The following is a 22560-nucleotide window of genomic DNA, read 5'->3' as shown; positions in this document are numbered from 1 at the left end:
TTCTGCTAGTTCCATTTTGCTTATTGGTTTGCCATCAAGATCCCACCACCTTGGTTTTTTGCAAAAAAGAATTTACCCTCTGCAGCCTGGATAAATTTTAATTTAGGTAGTTAGAGAGAATTTGACAGGCAGAAGTCATTTTCCTCCTAGCCACAACTGTTTTGCAGAAGAATGTAAATAGCCATCTTCTTCATAGCCCACGACCTTTCTTTGGTCGAGACATAGTTTGTAAAAAGTACGACATCAGTAGAAAAGAAACCTTAAATCCTCCTTTATATGGCATGTACTTATGAAACTTGAGAGTTAGTCTCTTCTAGTGAGAACTTTATATTGCAGAACTGCATTAACTTAGAAATAAGATACTATTAATCATTTTCTGAAGTCTTAGTATCAACTCTCTGCACTTTACAAGTACAATAAATATCACTTTAGTTCAATAAAATGAAATTAAGCAAGCACTTATGCTGTAAAAAACTGTAGTCAACTTTTAAAATAATAAAAGCTTTGATAAATTTTAATTAACCGGAGCAAAGGGTCCGCTAAGAAGGCAATATTAAAACAATAATACATTACAGAACTTCCTGCTTTGGTCCAATCCCATTTGCCATTTTAAATCCACCCTACTTGACATAGTTCTTACCATGCAAAATTTTAATTGCCTTACACTCAAGATTTATATTATTATTTATTTATTTACACCTCATATCTATATGGTTAGATTTTTGTCTTCTATTCCGTCCTTTTGGATATTAGGCCAAAAATGTCCCTAACTGTTAATATTTGGCAACATGAAAAATGGCCTTGGCATTCTAGCAGAAGTAAAAGGGAAATGCTTGACTTGAAGAGCTAATATATTACCTGAAGCACACAGATATTACTTCAATTATCACTATTTCGATATTCCTGGCTTTGGGTTTTTGTTGGTTTTGTTCTTAACATTGGTGCTCTGACTTTTACATCAACCTATTTTAAACTAAAAGGAATATAGATATGTGTTTCATCTCTGTTTTGAGCTAAAAGTATCATTGCTAAAACCTCAAATATATTCTAAAGTAAAATACTAGGAATAATTTCCAAGCCATATTAGACTACCAGTAGTCTCCAAGAATAACTTTAACGTTTTTGGACTAGGTATAGATTTGTAGGATCTGTTCACTATCAAAGTTTCACAGTGAAAGGGTTAAGCACTTATTTTTAATTCTGTAATGATCACCTACTTTGTGTTCACTGTCTGGATATCTATGGATGATTTTACAAGACAGTTTTGCAGTCTGATGGCTGTCCCACAGTTGTAGAGCTTTGTTAATGAGGTGCTGAGCTGCATCTTATACGGTCTACCTTTAGCAAAGGTTTTAATACAGGCTAATTGCAGTCCCAGTTTCCATAGCTTGGCTAAGAATCACTCATGCCTGCCTGAAAACAGTAGATTTGCATGATGAACTCATTACTCCGTTACTGATTATGAGAACCACTTTACCTACAGGACCTTGGTTATCAGTTTAATTACACACTCTAGTTATCATGTTTGGCACTCATAACCTTTAAAGCAGAGAATAAAAAAAAAAAAAAAAAAAAGGAAAAAAAAAAAAAAAAAAAAAAAAAAAAAAGGGAAAAAAAAAAAAAAGAAAAAAAAAAACCACTGCTTGCCTAAATTAGCAATTGAGGAGTCTGAAGCAATGTCTAAGGGCTTTTCTTCTTTCTTTCCCAAAAAAAAAAGAAAAAAAAAAACCACTGCTTGCCTAAATTAGCAATTGAGGAGTCTGAAGCAATGTCTAAGGGCTTTTCTTCTTTCTTTCCCATCTCATTAGGCTGAGAGCACTGGAACCCTGCTCCTCTGCAAGCTCTCCTGAGAATACCCCTGCCACAGCACCAGAGTTCTGCTTCTGGTTGAAAAGGAACAACACTCATGCCTGTCACAAATGCGCGAACAATTATCATGACTATCTACATCACAGTTCTGAGACACGGCCAAGACTAACCCCAAGCTCATGTGAGTCTGCTTTGGATAGCAGCTATTCCTCTGTGGAGGCAGAATGAAACTTGACTGAAACTGAACATTCTTAAAACAAAAGGTATTATTTTCCCAACAGTTTGATATTTATCAGTGTTTATGATAAAATTCCTCTTGCAGTGAAATCTTTGTGTGAGAAAAGTTTGTTATAAGTCAGCAAATAAAGTCTCTGTCTCAGTAAAAATGGTGCAGAAGACAGACTAAGAATGGTCCCAGGATGCAACAAGACATACATGAGAGGAAATATCTATTGCAGCTGTTTTTAATGCAAAAAAGATCAAAACTTAAACTACGTCAAAGGTCAATTCCTGCTTTTATGAGGAATGTATTAAAGTTAATTTCAAATATATGAATTTCAAGGTGACAGCAATTTCTCACAGGAAACAATTAGTCACCAGAACAAAATTCAATATAGGCAGACTCAAGATTCTTCCAATACTGGCAATTAGTATTTTAGGGTATTTAAACCAGCAAAAACTAAGTAACTGTTGGATTATGCATCTATCAGTCAGTGAAGATGTTACCACTAACATTTATTAGCGCTCAGAGGTTACCAACTGGCAGTGTTCAGCTCAATGTAATTTCCACAGCCAGAAATAATATCCTGAATATTTACAACTCAAGACAAATCTTTCCTATATTATCTTCTTCCAATTATCCTACCCTTCCTTCTGCCTCATCACCTTTTCCTGCCCTTTTTCCCCATTATTATCTCTTCTAAGGCTCTGGAGAACAGATTTTTTTTTTCAATCTTAGATATAAAACTTATATATCTTTACTTATTCCAGATTTACATTAACACAGTGATGAATCCATGTAGCTATTTGAGGAAAGCACTCACCCTTTGCTCCCTCTGTAGCAAAAAGAGCTCCTGTCTCTAAGCTCTGTGCAAGACGCTAAATATATCTTCCTCTCTTGATTTACAATCTCTTTTTGCCTGGAAAGGAATCTTAGAGCCCATCAGATATCTTGAATGGCCCAGAATTACATGGCCTAGGGTTCATGACCCCAGCTAAATTCACAAAAGAAATAAGAAACGTATATTTTACCAATAAACATGTCAGTGGCTCCAGAACTGAAACCAAATAGCACATAAAAGCTTCTACCTGGACTATTAAACTGTCAGTCTCAAAAAACAGGGTGATGGCATGGAAGCTGTCCACTGGGAGCAATCTAGCTGCACCTCGGGCTTCTCTGGGATAGCACATGTGCCCCAGCCCACAGCTAGGCTAGAAGTGGGTTCATGAGTCCAGAAAGAATGCCCAGATTTAAATTACTAGCATAGATACAGCCAAAGAGGGCAACATCTCAGCCTTTCTTCCCATAAACCAGGCTTAGAGCAGCTGGGTAGAACCAAAGGGAGTTAAGAGCATTGAGAATCTTCATAACTCTCCAGTAAAACTGAACATTGTCAGGATCTGTTGTTTCATGACCTTTTGAGGATCCATCACATACTACTAAGATAGACAACATTACAGCTTGACTGTCCTTTTCAGTAGGACTCCTTACTGCTGAAGAGGCAGTCAGGCTAGTTGCAAACATCCAACCTGTGTCCCAACAGGAAACACCATAAACCCCCTGCTCCCTTCCAAATATATCATGGAATTTTTCTGTTAGACCATGGACTTTACTCACAATGTTTAGATGAAGTCTCTTGACGCTCGGAAAGCTGGTCATATTAGATATCAGAAAATAAATTTTTCATCCCATATAAAATATTTTCATTTCATATTAGGTCTACTATATCAAGCAAGTTACAAAACACTGCAACCACGAAGAAAACTCTCCTAATCCCAACCTGAACCACCTCCTCTTGGTGCTTGGGGCCTCTGGTTATTTTCAGCTTCACCCAGTAGTAAAACATTTGGCCAGGTGTTCTTGCTTCCCTTTGTTTTTAGGTTTATGCACATTTCTGATGCCAATCTGAGGAGCAGAGCTGTGCAATGAGGTAGTCCAAGGTCATGTTTCTCCCAGGCTATTCTAGAAAGGGCACCTTCGCAAAGAAGTGGTATTCCTGGTGTTCATGACCAGTCTGGATGGGGCTTTGAGCAACCTGGTCTAGTGGGAGTCGTCCCCTGCCTGTGGCAGAGGGGTTGGAACTAGATGATCTTCAAGGTCGCTTTCCAACCCAAACCATTCTATGATTCTCTGATTCTATGAAGTGATAACTTCCAGTTATAAGTGTGTACATATGTGTACATTAAACAACCCATCCAACACCTGAGACTGAACAAATGATTTATTCTCTCCAGCATTCTTTTTCTCTTTTTCACCTCCCCTTTCTTATGAAGACAGATTGGGCTATAAACTGAATTCAGAAATGCGAGAACATTTTTGCTACAATGTGTGTTCTTCACTTGTTCCAGTTTTCACTGCCTTTGAAACTTAGTCTTACTCTAGCTGGCAGCAGTAATGTATTTTTGTAGATCTGTCTTGTGAAATACATACAGCTTCCATATACTGATGAGTAGAAAGAAAAATACATCAAAATATAGAGCCACTCTGAGAATGCAGCTAACACTTCTTTATGGGTTGTTAAATATATCAAACATATTGTTCTGTCTATACTAGGGAAATGACCTATAAGCTGACAAAAGTAAGTCTTCATCCTTCTCCCTCTGCTCCCTTTGAAATTGTTCCCACAATTTTAAAAGGATATAACAGCTTTAAGCAAGACTATTAAAAGTAAGATCACTTCAATGTTCCAAAAGTTTTGAGGAATGGTCCAAAATTTTTTCAGATTATTCTGTTCCACATCAACAGAGAAACCATTTTGATACATGATTCTTTTGCAAAAAACTTCTGTCTTTTGTGGTAAGCTGTATTATTTTCGGAGCAGCCAGTAGATCTACTTACGTTTGAAGGCAAGTCATGTAATGACAAGTCTAGCCACATTGGTACATCGGGAGTAACCTGGCTCTTGACTCAGTCCTATGCATGTTGTGAGAAAGATATTTAAAATATGGTTCCTTTGAGAAACGCTACTCATCTTGCCCAGGGGACACGCAGATATTTGGAGAAGGATAAACATAGATAAAATGCTGGATATTAGAGGGGCACGTTGTAGTCTCAAGGTGGGACCGTGTTAGGAGCTGACATTTCTACAGCTCATTCATCTGTGCTTGAAATACACATGACATACAAAAGGTCTGATAAAAAACAGGACTGCTTTTCATTTTAAGAAGGAATCTCTATTATCAGAAATGCCTCTAACAGTGATAAAACTGGCTACAAGGCTCACATATCTTTAAGCATTTATTCAATTTCATTTCTAAAATGAAGGTTATAAATCAACCCCCAGCCCTTCCTGAAAAACGCTGTTATCCTCCAAGCTATTATGAGCATTTACAGAAGAATGATTCTTTTCTGTGTCAGATGTTATGAAAGACAGTTCATACTTGAAATAATATGATTTATAAGTTGAGATTGTGAAGTTAAATTTAATAAAGCTCAGAGAAGATGCATGAACCTCAAAACGTTTTTTAATATAGATCTTTTGGAGTTCAGATGCTACCCTTGTTTTGTATTAGCTGTTCTGTATTCTGTATGCTGGGGTTACTGATGAATGCCAGCAGAAGTACCCACTACAGAAGGTTTACCTTCTTTCCTCTTCTCTTTCTCTCCACAAGAATTTAACTGATGGCAGATTGTTTATGTGTATCTCATTATTTCTTTGTGCAGTTACCATGCACAAATAAAGGGCTTTGCAGGCTTCATGTTTGTTTCTTGAGTTGCTAACTTTTCTTTTTGATGATTTAATTCCTCAAAGAAAGACTAATGTTCTTGGTTAGCATTCTCTTTGGCTCAAGGGGTCTTTGGGAGATCTGCCACCATATTAATTTTATTTTGAAAGTCCAGATGATAAACTTTTGAAAATCAGCTGTTCTGATCAGGGACAGTCCACAAACTCATGAAAACGTTGTTATGAGCAGATTTTCCTCCAAATACGTTTTTCAACATGGATTTGGGATTTGACAATTTGAATTGGAAATAAGATTTCATTTCAATTCATCCAAAAGACAAAAAAATAAATTTTGATGACACTGAAGTTCTTCTTACAGAAAATTATATTTTGAAATAGATCCCCAAGTCTTCATAGACTACACGACTGTTCAACCACAAGCTGGAAAAGTGTTTTGTGCAAACATACTTTGCTACAGTTCCTAATCTAAAGTCTGTTTTCAATTTTTATCCAATGACAATGTAATGTAAAATGCACACACACCACAATTAAACCATTTTAGAAAAGCTGTGTACCGCTACTCATCCTAGTCTGGGTCCTGCCTGTAACTGAATTTCTGACTTTCTCTAGGAGTGCTAGTTTTTAGTTAACAGAGGTCACTCTGTACTGATGTGGAGGCTGCAGCAGAGCTCTAGATGGCAGAGTGGTACCTACCTTTTCAGAACAATTACCTCTGAATATCCTTGGTAAATCCAAGTTGGATACCCTGGCTAAGTAGGGAGATGCCAATTAAATTTAGTAGGCTGATGGGACTTCCGAGGTTTAGTCACCAAAACCTTACCTTAGACAGAATTTCTGAAAACTGGTATGCACCCACAGAGAGTGTGGTAGAGGCTAGAAAGACAGACTAGTCCAAAACAGCACGGTTAAAACTTACATGAGCTGCAGATGTGTTGTTGCCCTTACACCATGACATAACTATTCCTTATTAAATTTGTGAAACAAGATAGAGTTAGTAGCTCCAGTTACAGACCATTTGTACATTTACAATGCAATTTAAAAAAAAAGAAATTAACAGAAAAAAATCTAACTCAGAAAAATGAACCACAAATCTAGCTGCCATTACTATAGAAGAAATGCAGCTTCAACTGTTTCCTTCCACTAGTATGCCAGGAATTGACTCATAAGAGGAAATCTCATGGATTCCTGCTAATGATCTAATGTAAGTTATAGCTACAATGTAAATGTATTTGATGCAAATTATTATTGCATCTCAACTGCAAGTAAAAATACATTAAACAGGCTGCTAATTCACCAACAATCAATGAAAATGCTGTTATTTTAAGAGATTACTGCTGGGAACACATAAAATATGTTTAAGGAATATTCCATTTGTACTTGCAGTGTTCCTTTTTTCATAGTAGTAAATAAACAAATTAAATCTCGTTTCAATTATTAAATAAATAAAATATAATTTATATGTCTAAGAGCTTCATATGACTTAGTGTTAATAGAACAGATGTGACCATTATTCATGGGTCACTTGTAATTTTTGTGTTTTGCCCTTGTAATTCAATAACAGAAATCATTATTTGAAAACAATGTGTAGAACACTTTGAAGTTCAGGCAAAAGTTGAAATAGAGTATTCAGAGGTCTAGAACACGCTACTGCAGTCTGCAAGTGTAGACACTCCAGAAATACATCAGAAGCTATTTTAAATTCATCTAGGATTGTGCAAGGCTAATTATGGAAATATATTACGGGCCTGGTTTAAAGAGTGAGTTATTTGGGGTAGGCTAGATTAATTCTGGGGAGGCTTGGGTTCAAGACTTTCCTTTGCTGTGCTAGCCCAGAGTGAAATACAGATTCTCCAGTTGAAATATAGATTCCCCAGCAGTTCTGTAGCTCACTCTGGAGTGAGGGCTTTGAATCACTAGACATTTGAATATGTGATGCTGAAGTGAACACTCCAGGTGAAAATACTAAGTGTCAATGAAATTATTTTTGGAAAATTTTCTACAGTTCTAATTGTGTATGTCCAAGTCCCTAAATCTCAGTAGAGTCTCATGTATCTGGGGTTTGACTACACAGTTTCCCACCTTTAACAGGAAGGATGGAGGTCTCCAGAGCAGGATCTCCTACTCTCATTCTGGTTATCATGGTAGATGAAACATACAGGGGAGAGTTTCCAAGCGCTCAGGCCAGATGGCAGGGAGCAGCTTGTGCCTCTGCTAGGAAGTCCTTGCTGCTAAAGGGCAGTGGCCACACTACATTCATCCGTGGGACACTGTGACTCTGGAACTATCCCAGGAACTGTTTGGGAATGGGCTGGCTCACATAGGACAGGTGTGTGCCACAGGCCAGTCCAGCTGCCTCAGACAGCACCTTGGAATATTCCTGGATGCTGTTTCACCTACTAGCTTAGCTGTACCTTCACACGCTCATGTTTTGGCCCTAAGAAGAACCAAAGTATGTTGTCTACATTGGCATTTCAGTCTACGAAGCACTGAGATGCTCAGGCAGCACAGGCTGGATGGTTGCACAAGCAAATTGTATACCTTCGCAGGACTATCCCTGAATGCGGGCACTGACTTTACATCTGGATGTAAGTCTTCAGACTATTCCATGTTCTTCTGTCTCATATCATAGACCTGAAAAATAGCCTTGGTGACAGGGACACAGGGCTGTTGGCTGCTGAGCTGGGCCACAATATTCAACACAAGTGATAAATTTCAGGCCGCATTCGTAGGAGGTGACCTGTCATCTTTTATGTGATCTGATGGGTGGGAAGGCCCCCTCTGTGGCCTCCCTTCAGAGAAACATCTTGTGATTCTCCCTAGTAAGCATCCTAGATAGACTGATGAACTATAAGCATTGCTGGAGACATTTAGGAACATTGTTAGTGCATTGGAGAATCAGTCCTTTTTGCCTGAAATGTTTTGTTAGTTCTAGAGTACTACATTTCTCTTTCATTTTCTGCATTTCTCATATACACATGTAGTATAACACTTGAGTCTTGAGATCTTGTGACAGAATCTCTGAAGTACGAGAAGACTAAATTATTTACAATAAAAATCATCATCACACCCAACACATTTTAAGGTATTGCTTATTCCATGTTTAATCTTTGGTGTGAAAAAAAGAAAACAAAAAAAGAATATTTATCAGCTAATTATAATTCAGTAACTGGAATCTAGTATACTTTTTGTTTCACAATAAATATTTGATCTTTAGTCCTTTGGCATTGCTATGTTTACTGAAACATCTTTCAGATCATGTTAGCCTATGACTGTTTCTGCACAGCGTCTAGTTATGCCCTGGAAATCTTTACTGCCTCTTGTTAAAGAACGAAAGACTGTGTAAGTTCAAAAAAACATTTGACAAATGCATGAAAGAAAAATGCACAGGCTCTTAAGCACAGAGATACCACATCTTTGGCAAAGAAATTCACAGAATACAGGTTGATGGAACCTTGGAAAATATACTGAGAAAGTTTTGTATTACAGTCACAATATTTGTTGGGTTTTTTTTAAGCCTCCAACAGGATATTAGGTTAGCTCAAGTATGATCATTCATGTCAAGTGGGAAGCACTTGAGACATGTATATATGATTAGGTCCTTTTTGAATGAATTTTAGGATCAATTCCTTTCCTGGTATAAGTGGGTGCAATTACACTAAAGCTGTGTTAACTCAAGCCAGAAAACAGTTTGGCTTTTAGTTCATGAAACATACTTATAACAAGATATTTTTTGCCTGTACAGGTCAAGACTGAGCTAGAGGATAGGCAAAGGACTCTAGTCCTTAACTCTAGTAAGACAGCTAGAACTCACAAACCAGAAAGTCTATTTGCACTGTGAACATTTGCAGCCAATTAAGTTATTCGCAAACTGAACAATTTTCATATCATAATGGCTTACGTCCCCTTTCTTTTGAATTACACAGGTCATTTTTAGATAAGGCAGGAAAAGTCTGCACCCCATTACTGCTATGACTACATAAAAGCCAGAAAATATTTTAAGTTGGTAGTGTAGTTGAAGATAGTCATTACTTGACCAACATTTTCTCAAACTCAAATGTGACCAAGGCATGCAGTGGCTAACACTGGGAAGATAAGAGAAATTCCAGGTGATGAAAAGATGGTTTTCTGTTGTTCCATGTGAGCCATTTTTTAAGAGTAATTGAGTTCTGAATTTTCTCTGAATCAACTAAAATAAATTTTAACTGAATGGCTGGGTTTGATATTCCACAGCGTTATAGCAGATGTTTAGTCCAGGTATTGTCAAAAAGAAACTATGGAGATGGACAGAATAACACATTTCCACACACTGCTGTAACAATCTGAAGAGAGACCAAACCGTAAATGAAAAGGTGAATGTGATGTTTAAATTATTCTGATTCGAAAGGGCATCTTTAAAATATTCATGGAAGATAAAATCCTCTGCAGAACCTAATTACCTCAAAAAAAGAGGTCATCAAAATTTTTTTCATATTTTTCAGCTTTCCAGCCTGAACTGATTGAGCAGTAAATAGAAAACAAAAGATCCTTGACAGAATTTTAAAGGTTTTCTTACCATAGGTTGACTAGGAAGGGATGCTCCAGACCTTGCATTATCTGTAGCTCCCGAAAAACGTTTCGAACTTCATCTCTCTCAATGCACTTCTGTTTATTCATATATTTCATGGCATACATTTTCTTCGTGTCTCTCTTCTGTACAATGCACACCTAATTGACAGCAAATTAAAAGAAAAATTTTGATACTTACAGGAAGGAAACTCAATTTTTTTTTTTTTTTTTTTTTTTTTTAAAAAAAGAGCCTTTCATGATACTTCAATATTCCAGGTCTGGATACCACAACCTAAGAACACCTTCAGAAAGTCCACATTACAGCTATGCAGGATTCTTTGTATAGAGTAATTAATTAATTAACAAGCAAACACCCCACATAGAATAAAAAGAAATGGGACTAAGAAAAGTGGCATAACTTTCAGAAAATATAAGGTAAATCTGGGAGGAATACACTCCAATTGCTCGAATAACAGGCTATTTAATTAGTCACAGAAATTACTGCCTCCTGCCTGGGAAAATGCACAATCATTGTCCTTATTTCCACAAGTCAATACATACATCTTGATTACTGCGTCATAAACACAGCCTACGTTCACCAGGCTCAATATTTCATCTAAATATCAGAATTATGCTCCCTTAATTATTGTTGAAAAGAAAAAGAATTTTCGTACAGTGATTCATCATAATATTTTTGAAGTCACAAGAGACCGTTACAATGATTTAGTCTCTGGCAGTAAATTTCTTTGCTTTAACTTTGTTTTCTCTTTTTGAAAAAAGTCAAATAATTTTGTAAATGCAGGAAGAAAATCTTGGAGAACTCCCATGTAAGGCCTGGATTGGTTTTCATCATGACAGTTTACCTTGTGGTTGAAACTGGAGAGTGGTACCAGCACCGCATCTAAGAACCATCATTTTAAATATGATTTCTGACAATACAGAAATATAAGATTGTTTCACATCTCATCTCCAAAGATGGTGTATATCTTATCTTCGTAACAGCTCTACATACACACATAGAGCAAAACTATATATTCAGCAGACTTTTGCTTGGAAAGGCTTTTCCTGTTAATTGATCGGGACTTTTTAACGTGACACTCCTAGTCCTAGTGTGTCTTCAAAGCCAAGAGAATAGTAGTTGAAAATATTATTTTGGTATAACATTTATATTACTGATACAGCCATAGGCTCCAATCAGAATTTTTTATCCTCAGGACATATACAGGCTATGTACTGGAAGCATTTGATTTAGATATCACAACTCTGTAGTGTCTAAATTCAAGAGTATTCTGGATTTACTTGGTGTGCGCAATATTATTTTATATGTCTATTTAGGTACATTGTGCGCAATATTATTTTATATGTCTATTTATGTACATACACACATGCACACATACACACACATGTATCATACACATGTAAAATTATAGTATATACACATAGCATACACACATAAAAGTAGTGCTCAGAGATTGGTTTACAACATGGTTGTATTTTAAGGAACTTACATGCTCAAAATTCAGAAATGGTCTGGAGAAATAAGGCAACTTCCCACAGCTGAAACCTCTGACTTTAACAAGGTGCCATCACATTTATTTCTCTTCAACCTTGTTTCCATGAATTCTGTCCTTGAGCTCAAATCTACTCCAAAGAAAGGAGCTAATAGGGTACTTTTAGCCTATAATGCTGTGTGATTAAATTGAGTTTCTAATTACCTTTCCTAATATCAGGAGATGTTCTGGTAATTAAGTAAAACACGGACGGTAATGCTTTGTCTTGAGCCCATCAACGTTCAACAATGGTGCGTACTAAAGTTTTTTTTCATTTCCTTCCTTGAGCTGTTATGGAAAGTCTGAATGTCGGTGATGTCCTTAAGATAACTAAAGGTTCACACTTATATGGAAAGAACCCAGTCTGTGGAACAATAAGAAATTGGGGTAGGCCATCTGGGGGAAGAAGCAGTAGCAGGTGGGGCTGAACTGGAATGGAGGGATGGAAATTAATTCTTCAATTGATCAATTCCATAGATTCTTCAAAAATATAAGCGGAATTTGTAAGGGCAATTCTTAACAGAGATCATCAGACAGATAATCTCTGTCTGAGATTATGTGGACACTTCTATTTAGTGAATCACATTATAAAGTACAGCGTTTATGGATTTTGGTTTAGAACCTAAGCCCAGAAGTTCATTCAATTACATGAATTTGTAGCATGATTTTCATGTGAAACGGCCAAGATGGAGGTCTTTGTAAGTCTCCTATTCTACTACATTAAAAGCTTCCGTATTGAACTGTTGACTAGTGAGGCTGCTGAGAGATTGGGGTTTTACTCAGATGAGAGTTACAGGTTTGACCAATGTGGCAAACTAGGATCATGTACAGCACTTAAATACGTAATGTAAACAGGATTTGAAAGACTGCTGTGACTCCAGAAGGTACCGAGTTCTCTTACCTGCCAGTAAAGACAAGGTTATTCAGCACAGTTGAAACAGACCTTCTGTTGTTAGGAGAACTTTTCTAGCATACCAGCTTTACAGCAGAATGATAGTAAACATTTTCTAGTAACGTGTACCTAGGTGCATCTTTTCACATGGTTTCAAAATCAATAGGATTTTAATGAATATACTGAAGCTACTTCCAACTAAAAATCAGGAAACATAAATTGTATCCATATTGATGTTATTGTGAAAAATGACTGACATCACTGCCACCACAGCACTGAATCGTAGTGGAGATCCTCCCTTCCATTTCTACCTGCTGGCTGTCAGCTCTTCTTTGGAGCAGCATGTCAATGGACTGAAATTTTTCCACTACTGCAGGAAAGAAAGGAAAAGCCCTTCAGCTCTCCTCACATGTGCAGTCTTAATGGGAAATGTTTAAATTGGGTTTTTCTGTTTATGGTTTAAATCTTTCCAAAGGAGTCATTTTAAAATAGGGACAAACAGGTGCACTGGCACTTCAGCAAACAAATTCCGTAATGACTCATTATTTTGGAAGTCTGTGCAGAATTGCCTTATTTACAAATATCAGTATGGAAGCCTGTCATGCTCACATTACTAAAACATCCTCTTTCAATTTTTCTGTGAATATCATTTACCAAAGCCTAGACAGTGTCGTGCTCAAGCTGATATCGCTGCTTCAGCAGTCTCTATAGGTGATGCTTCAAACCAAATATGTGTCACAAACTCAACAGTTATTCATCTTCATAGTCAGCAGACAGGGACAGACACATCCATCTCCACCTAAGGTATGGGTCTAAATAGGTCTACAGGACCATCTCTAGGTGGGTGGTTTCTCTTCTGAAGTCCCTCTAAAGACACTGTAGATGATTAGCTAGAATGTAGGCATCTGTATTGTATGCTTTTAAAGATAGCCAACATGAATCCCCATTGATTTTCTTTGGAGTTTTACGGTGCTTATTTTTAAAAGTCTCTTGTGAAAATATCCCCTTTCTAAAGAGGGGTTTTCTACATGTTTTATCTGTTATTACCAAGCTGTATCTTCCTTATATCTGGGAGAAGGTAACAATGTATTGACTTCAAAACTATCAGGTTAAAAGGAACTTAACCAAAGTGTGACTTGGAGCCACTTTCCCTTGGAATCAGGGGAAGAAAAAACAATAGATTATGACTGCAGGGCTAAACTACATTTTTCAGGAGCAACATATGCTATGGTCCACTTCTAAGCTCCCTTCTTGAATTTCCTCTGATTTCACAAAAAAAAAAAGGTTAAGTGAAGTGAGAAGGTTACACTGAGCAAAACTGGGGCAGAATTTGCTAATGGCTTGCTGCAGAAAACTGTGTAATGCTTTCTGTAGGCTGAGAAGCTTCAGAGAAGCTCTTCCCAGGGCAAAAGATGGGGATGGCTGAACAGCTTGACTTGCTGCAAAGCACAGATTTCTCCTATCTCCCACTAGCTTCAAAAGACTTCTGACTGCCACGTGCTTGGTCCAGAGAGAGCAGCACTGTGCAGGAGCACTTCGTCTCAATAAAGCCATTTTGGTCTGAGTTTGGTACACATGAACTTAGGCCTCTCAAACTACTGCACGATATGGCTTTATGACAGGTCATTAAAAAAGTAGAGGTGCAAAACTGCAACTAGAGAAAGTTCCTCTGTGCAAGATCCTTGATAGGGAAGAGCTGACTGCCGGAGCGCACACCTCAACCTTGCTCCTTTATCATAATCTTATGCATCAAGTATGTCAAGTCAGGAGATCAGACGGAGCATGAGTAATAGCAGCCCAGGAAAGGCTCTGTGGCACTGCACGGGGAGAAGACACTCACCTAGTCTTAAGGGACTACAAGACAGAAATCAGCTACATGTTTCAGAGTCAGTGTGGGAATTGACACATCTGCTATGAAACGTGCCTGAAATATTGCTACCTTGTCTGTTCTTACCCACATACTCTGAAAAATTAGTGCTCATAGTCTCATCCTACAAGCAGAATTGGAAAGATTTACACAAAGAGGTTGGAGAATGGATGTCATAAGTTTGGCTTTACACTGCCAGGGAATTTCTTTGAAACAGGGGGATTCATTCCCAGATTCCCCTGAGCAAACCACGACAGCTGGAGCAGTGATCAAGCATCTGCTCAGTCTCCTTTCATATTAACTCAAGCTAAGAAAATAGGTGTTTATACTGTCAAACAATATTAATATTCTACAGTTGTGCGTTATGTTGCTTTTAGGATAGCAGTATGTTTTTTCTGAAATATTTTGCATATTATTCAGTAAAGTACCCTCCATCAGTGCAGACATGATTCTGGGCTCCCATCTGTTTTACACCAGTGCAATTTCAATTACTTCAGCAGAGGAAGTCACTGTTTTATACAACCAAATTAATTAAAATTAAGTCCTGTGTTTCAACATCTCAGACAAATAGGAAAAGAGTTTGTACATTTAAATCTTAATTTGAATTTAATTTAAGGAGGTCAGATTGTTCAATATACCTGCCTCCATGAACAGAGAACTTGAAGAAAATTGGTACTGTAATATCCCTGAAAACTAGATGTTGCATCTGAATACAAATCATTTTGCGGCAACAAGCCTGCAATTATATGGTTACTGTTGCAGTAAAGACCAATGACAATTCTTGCATTTCACTCCTAGCCATTTTTGTACTTACTGGATCATCTTCAAATATATATATATATTTGCAATATTTTGCTTGATAAGAATAGTGGCTCTACATATAACAAAATGAAAAAATTTATCCAGATTAAACATGAGAGGGTACTTCTAAGGTATCACAAGGCATAAAGAAATAGCTATTTAGACCAGTGTTCGGTATTTTTAGTTTGAATCATAGAATCATAGAATGGTTAGAGTTGGAAGATCATCTGGTTCCAAACCCGCTGCCATGGGCAGGGACACCTCCCACTAGAGCAGGTTGCTCCAAGCCCCATCCAGCCTGGTCTTGAACGCCTCCAGGTATGGGGCATCAACAACTTCTCTGGGCAACCTGTTCCAGTGTCTCACCACCCTCACAGTAAATAATTTCTTCCTGATATCTAATCTATATCTCCCCTCTTTCATTTTAAAACCATTACACCTCGTCCTGTTGCTACACTCCCTGATAAAGAGTCCCTCACCATCTTTCCTGTAGGTCCTCTTTAAGTACTGAAAAGCTGCAATAAGGTCTCCCCAGAGTCTTCTCTTCTCCAGGCTGAACAAGCTCAACTCTCTCAGCCTGTCCTCATATGAGAGGTGCTCCAGCCCTCTGATCATCTTCATGGCCCTCCGCTGAACCCTCTCCAAAAGGTCCGTGCCCGTCTTATGTTGAATGTTATAAATATTTTACATTGTCTATTTCTGAATTGACTTAGAAGGCAAATATTTTGTATATGAATAAAACCTGTTTGGATAAAATTTCTGATCTAGACCACTTCAAATGTATTTGGAAATATCAAAAGCTGGAAGATGCCAAACATAACTAGCCTAAAGGTTTTCTGGAAAAATTAAAAATTAAATGTTTCCTGTTACATATGAGGACAGCAAAGCACAAGCAAAGAGCTACCTTTCTCTACCTTTCTCACTGAAGCCAGCACGGCTGTTTTTAGAGGAGTGCCACATACCTCTCTTGGGTACCACTGTCACCCTTGCAGCAGCTCACAGCTCTATCAGTGACTGTGTGTACTGACAGATACAGATACATATACACACCAGCTATGTACACAGATTCCTGGAACAGGGGACAAGTATTCTGTGAGGGGTCACACACCAGTCTGCCACAGCTTGCATGTCACTTGGCTTGAAAAAAAGAACTGCTGATTTACACAACTGTGGCTACTATGGTCCTACACAGGCTCAGAGCTCAGCTTCTTCATCTGTCCCTTACCAGGGTGCAACCTGCACTCTGAAAGGATGTCTTTCCAAGCAGAGGGAAGCGAGCCAGGCTCTTCCTGGAAACAAGAGCATGCTGCTTGTTTCTCTTCTCTCCATACCCGTTTCCTACACTCCTCACAACTGCTGTGGTGTCTCTTCACTTTTTCTGGAGAAGATGCTACAACGCGTACAAGACTGCACCTGCTCTTAACATGTTCCTAAGAAACAGCCTGTTCTGAGGCAGCGGCTTAAAACAGGTGGCCACTTCTCAGAAAAGACAAGCTCTTGAGACACAAAGCGTTTGACACCAAATGGCCCGGGAACTCCTTTAACAGCACGTGTTGCTACTGCGAATTGAAAATACCAAATGAAAAGGCAGGGAGCTGCTTTCTGAAGCCAGCTGGGAGGGACAGAATGCTGCTGCTGAGGCAGGTGGCCCCAGTGGAAGAGGTAAGGTGCTGAGGATCACCTTGAGCCCCCTTCACAAGAGCGAGCTGAGCTGCTTGGAGTCTCTGCCATATCAGATACCTCCTGCAGCAATATCCTGCAGAGGCCTAAGGTTGCTGTAGCAACCACAGTAATTTAAGAAATATTGAGACAGAGAGAGAGAGCGTGCAATTGTACCAACAGCAATAACATATAAAAAGTAGAGCGTGACTTAAAACATCCTACTGCTCTCAGAAAACAAAGAAGGCCACAGAGCAGCCATAAAGGAAGAAGGCAGTTTATGGAAGGCGTGATGCAGAACACGGTGTTACATGTTGCAGGATGCTAGAGCACAACAGACTCCAAACAGTAAACAGCAAGTCAATAGAGATTAGAGGTCTTGCATCATTTGTTGACGTTTTCTGCTGCCAGGTACTTCCAGAAGGACAGTAATAGGAAAAGTTGCCAGCAACGAGGCTTCTAAATGAGCGATAAAGGCAAGGCTGACTCACAGAGAAAGACACTTGAAGCAGTGACTGATTTACCATGTTGTGCTTTTGGCTGTGGTATAATAGGTCACTTGAAAATGGGTTTCTTTCTTTCCTTCTCAGTGGAAGGAAAAACAAGGTGATTGGTCAGAAGCTTGCATTCATTTGGGAAAAATAAGCTTGTTACGCCAAGGACTCTTCTGTTGCATTTGACAGCTGCAAAATAAGGATTTAAGTTTAGAGTACACTTATGCATGAGTTCTTTCTTGCATTAAACATGCTCTCTCAGAGCTCTGAAACTTTATTCTCAGCCACACATATCCCCAAAGCAGGTTCAGAAGAACACTGCAGCCATAGGAACCTGTGAGAAAATAGGATGTTTCTAGAAATATAGAAATATTCACCAGTTTCCAGAATACCATGGAGAAGAGTGGATCAAACATCAATGAAAAAGCCTTCAAGAAGCATGTAGGCTTGTTTTGTTTTCCTGCTTGATGTGGAAGGGTGAGGGCTCCTTTAAAAGGGTGGAGACAGTAGAGGTGTGAATTGGGAAGCTTTGAAGAAAGATGGGTGCAGGTGATCTTTGTCATGGCCAGCATGATTTCAATATATCTTCAACTGCTTATCCTGTACCTAACTTGTGCTCCTGAACCTCTATTTAGTTTGACATGATATTCCATCAGTGTATTTTAGTAATAAAAAAACATAGATCTCCAGCTGCCCTGATTTTTAAGGGATTCTTGAATACTATTTTGTACAAACAGCATATTCTCCTGTTGACCTCAAAGACAGTTTCTCTTGGAAATTATTGAACCGAATAAGGACCATGCCATGAAGGACCACGCTGTTTTGCGAGAAGTATTTCAGGCTTCTGTAAAATGAAAGTCATTTTTCTGCATGGACGGCCAAGAGCCTGCAAAATCCCATGTGTGGGCTTAATGCATAACTACAGAAGTAGCTCCGGCACTCAGCTGGCATATACTCAAGAATCATTTAAATCAAGATCTAGATAGCTATTGCTTGATCAGTTACTGAAGTTATATTTCACCTTCAAATGTGTTCCTGCAAGTAATGGTTTCTAATTTTTTTATAATATGATTTCCTGTGACTGCATGGCCTTGTATTTACCCATTTTAAAATTTAAAACCTTGTTATAGTCTTTATTATGGGAAAGAAAGGTCATCTACTCGTGTGTAAACAAACCATTAATCTTCTCTGTTTCAGCAAAAGCCTGTTGAATTGAACAAACATTTACTCAATGATCATAATTACAGTGTACATCAGTTTATACAGTCCCAAATGTATTGAATCTATGTAAAGTGCCTTTAATATACTGCAATTATTTTAAAGGCACGAATAAGTCCAGAGATTTAAGAACAAGATCACTCTAGCGAAGTGCTTAAAAACGTAGTCAGCTCCTTTTTTTTTTGTTTGTTTTTCTTTTGGGGGCTGATTTCTAAATTCTGCTAATCCTCATTAAGGGGGCTTAATTTTTATAATCATTTTTACTCAATTTTAGTGAATGTATTGTAATAGAAATAATTTAATGACTAGTCAGAGTCAGTTCATACTGATGATAGGATGTCTTTAAGAAGGAAAGGCTACAAAATCTATGTTTCATTATCCTAGTCTAATCAGGTCACACCAGAAATACACAAAGGAGTTCTCTACTAGCTTTTTAACTGTTAAAAATAAATTGATTCTTACCTTTCCAAAACTCCCTTTCCCAATAGCCCGCAATATTTGAAAGTGGTCAAAGTTAACTGCAAAATAAAGGAGAGAAGAAAGGAAAATAGTTTGTAGAGTGCCAAGTGAGAAGCAGAAATCAGATAAGAAAAGAAATGACAGTACTACCAACTAATGTCATTTTACCATGTGGTATTTACTTCTCTTAAAACATCAAACATACTTAATATCTAGCAAAGAGGAGGTTTGCTTTAAAATGCGCTCCATTAATTTTGTTTATCAGCTCATCTTGGCCCATTGCCTCCAGCCCACAGTATCTCCAAAAAGAAACATACCTCCATCCTAACCAAGGATGGTTAGGATAAACCTAAACAAGACGGTAAGTTAGCATTATGCAGCCCTTAGCAAAAACTGCTCAGCATTTTCCAGAAAGATTAAGATCTATTAAAAGGGTGCTGAATAATTCAGGTAAGTAATACCACCTGCTTACAGATACGTGGTAATGGAAGGATAGTATTGTTACAGTAATTACTCTGCAGGATAATTCCCATATTCTGTTACAGTGATGGAAGCTTATCCCATGATGAGCTAGCGGGATCAGCTCCTCCAAACTTTGCCACCTTAATACAATACATAATGCAAATATTGTAAGAGTATTTAGCAGATGTAGCATGAGTTTGTTTTGGAGATTTCGCTTTAGCTTGGCAGTAGAATGGATTTACTCCCGCTTCATGAAAATCTGACAGCACAGTCAGCCCTAGACACTGAAGTAGTTTGCTGTGAAGGTGAGTGAGAGATTTCTTTTCTCAGAAATGTCATTATTGTTGGTGTTGCATGAGACCGAACACAGCACGACCTTCAAATCTCTGGTTCATTGGTAGGTCTGGAGGTTTAAAAAAAAAATCCAACAACATCCTGAACAAAATTGATTCAGAGCCACCGAAACACAAACATGACAATGTGTGATACAGTTTTTACAGTCACTTGTTGGAAAAGAATCACACTTACAGCTAAACTCAGTGAACCAGAGTAGACAAAGTTCAGTGCAACATAACAGGATTTTTTTAAATTAAAACTTTCTTATGTTCCTAGCTTTGGTCACGTACCTCCATCTATGCATCCGTTATTGGCCTAAAAGGTATCAGCAAAATTATGGAGACAGACTGTCACCAGAAAAATGTGGTAACATGAATAAATACAACAAAAATGTGACTCACCCCATGATGAAGAAGAAAATCCTATAAAACTAATAATACATTAAATACTTGTCAACAAAGTTGTATCAGCTCGAGCTAAGCACTGAGTAGGAAGCTGCAAGCTTGATATATATCAAGCCACCAAAAAGGGCTAAAATCTTATTCTCCCTGTTCCAGTAATATATCATTTACACTATTAATGCCACTTAGAATATATTTAAGCATTTGTTTATTTACTCTTGCTTACATTGTCTTCAGGGAAACATGGTTGCTCCTTTCATTAGTGCAGCTACAGCAACCACCTTCCTGGTAATTGCTGGAGACCAAATCAAATCCAGAGCTGACAGAGCTGAAAGCAGCAGACTCTTTAGCAAACAAAGATGGTAATTCTGAATATAGCAGTTTTAGGATTTGGATGCTAAAATGAAAATGCATAACCCTGCGAAGGATTTATAAGCTGCTTGAAAATTGCAAAACAAATTTTGTGCTGAATCGCAGAGGAGTTAGGGTTACCCAGAAGTCTGAGAGGCGAGATTGTCTGTCAATGACCTACAGCTGGGGTCTCTGCCCACAGATTTTGCCAGTGGGGCACTGTCTTGTAGTTCCTGCTGGTCAATACTGGTATGACAGACAAGATGGTGAGTTTAGCAAAACTACCTTTCACACAGACTTACATCAACTTAAATCTTGTTCCCACAGGTCATCCCTCCCAAGCAGATGCCCCTGAATGGAGGATATGAGAGCTTAATGACTGAGGTCTTTAAGTTAATCCTTAAGCTTAAGTAGGAGTTCAATATCACATTGAAGATGTTCAAAACTATGTGTTAATTGCATTCATTTCTTTGATACAGAAAATTCCACAATTTTTCCCTTCAGCATGCTGGTGCTGTTTGTGTCACTCCCCTGCTTTCAAACCTTCTGATGTTTCCTATTTATTTTACCAATTTTTCACAAACACTTTCCTGATAGAAAGCTTAGTTTGAGTTTGTTCTTTACCTTGATGTCCATCAACTTAGGGCAGTTCCCAAAAACTGCTGGAAAACTGTTGAAATGGTCTGCAATTATCTAAATTTAAGTCAAGCCACGTTTCAGTAGGAGTTGACTACATTATTGTCCTGAAGCCTGTCTGGTTTTGAAATTCATCAGTTTGATGAATTATTTTGTTTTTGTAAAACTTTACTTTTAGCTATGAGAAGGACATTTTTTATTGACCATATAATCTCTATTCTATTACTCTGTACTTCCTTCTTTGGTGGTGCTTATTGCTCTGAATTACTAGTATGACTTTTTTTTTTTTTTTATTTAATTGTAAATTGGACTTCTGTAGGAAAGAAATGATTAAACGAAGCATTATACCATGGAATTTAAGATGGATTAATAGTAAGTCATATAAGTGGTTAAAAGAACATAGCCACAACAATTGATCAAATTTTCTCAATTTTTGTGCTTAACATGGATAGAAGCAGGATGTCATACTTCAGATTTTCTATAAGAAAAAAGTCTGTTTTCTCTCTATAGTTTATTGTCCCATAAGTCTTATCTAAAATCAATATACAATGATTGCTACACATCTTGTGCCAGAGTAAATAAAGATAATTTTAAGTGACTACGGAATTATGTAAACACATCTAAGCCTGCATTTGAAATAAGCTGGGCTTGCAGCCACTGTGAGCTTCTGGAAAGGTTTAATTCACTAAGCTGAGACAACTTGGTCTCTTTTGATCATTCAGACATACTCACAACATCGTAGATTCAAAATCTGGAGAAATTCCTCCCTTGGGATGTTAGGAAAGGATTATAAAAAAAATACCTTTGCAGTTGAAACCAATACCAAATACAGTTGAGTAAAACATCAATTTAACTGTTGCTTTAAGCAACAGTCCCATCAACAACAGATCAGCACCGCAGAAGTCACCTTAACATCACAACCCTGATAGACAGTAAACAGTGAAGCTAAATTCACCTGCCACCTTATTACTACACCAGTCATTCTCCTCAGGTGTTTTTAATCTCACTCTCTCAGAATATTTGGCTTATTTTGTTCATCACACTTCTTTTTTAGGTTTTGTGTGTGCTTTTTCTCCCTTTTGGTGAACATTCAACACCACAGGGCCACCACTTATTCTGAGAAGATCACGGCTCACTATGATCTCTGGTATTTCCAATGTTTAAAATACCATCAA

General features: G+C 37.8%; 1 protein-coding gene across 2 annotated transcripts in view; it reads right to left on the bottom strand.

Annotated features, from left to right (window-relative positions):
• STK32B (serine/threonine kinase 32B) overlaps window positions 1-22560 on the bottom strand; it is a 168611-nt gene that overhangs the window by 120362 nt on the left and 25689 nt on the right. Inside the window, exons 2-3 of one of the 2 annotated variants that reach the window (XM_014966735.1) lie at window positions 19203-19258; window positions 10267-10418 (exon numbers count right to left, since the gene is read on the bottom strand). In XM_014966735.1, coding sequence (XP_014822221.1) covers window positions 10267-10418; window positions 19203-19258 — 208 coding nt within the window. The remainder of the gene's footprint in view (window positions 1-10266; window positions 10419-19202; window positions 19259-22560) is intronic. The other variant, XM_014966736.1, reaches the window with a different exon arrangement.

Source organism: Calidris pugnax, unplaced genomic scaffold (assembly GCF_001431845.1).
Source record: "Calidris pugnax isolate Ruff unplaced genomic scaffold, ASM143184v1 scaffold14, whole genome shotgun sequence".
NCBI lineage: Eukaryota > Metazoa > Chordata > Aves > Charadriiformes > Scolopacidae > Calidris > Calidris pugnax.
This window is presented reverse-complemented; position numbering and strand designations above follow the sequence as displayed.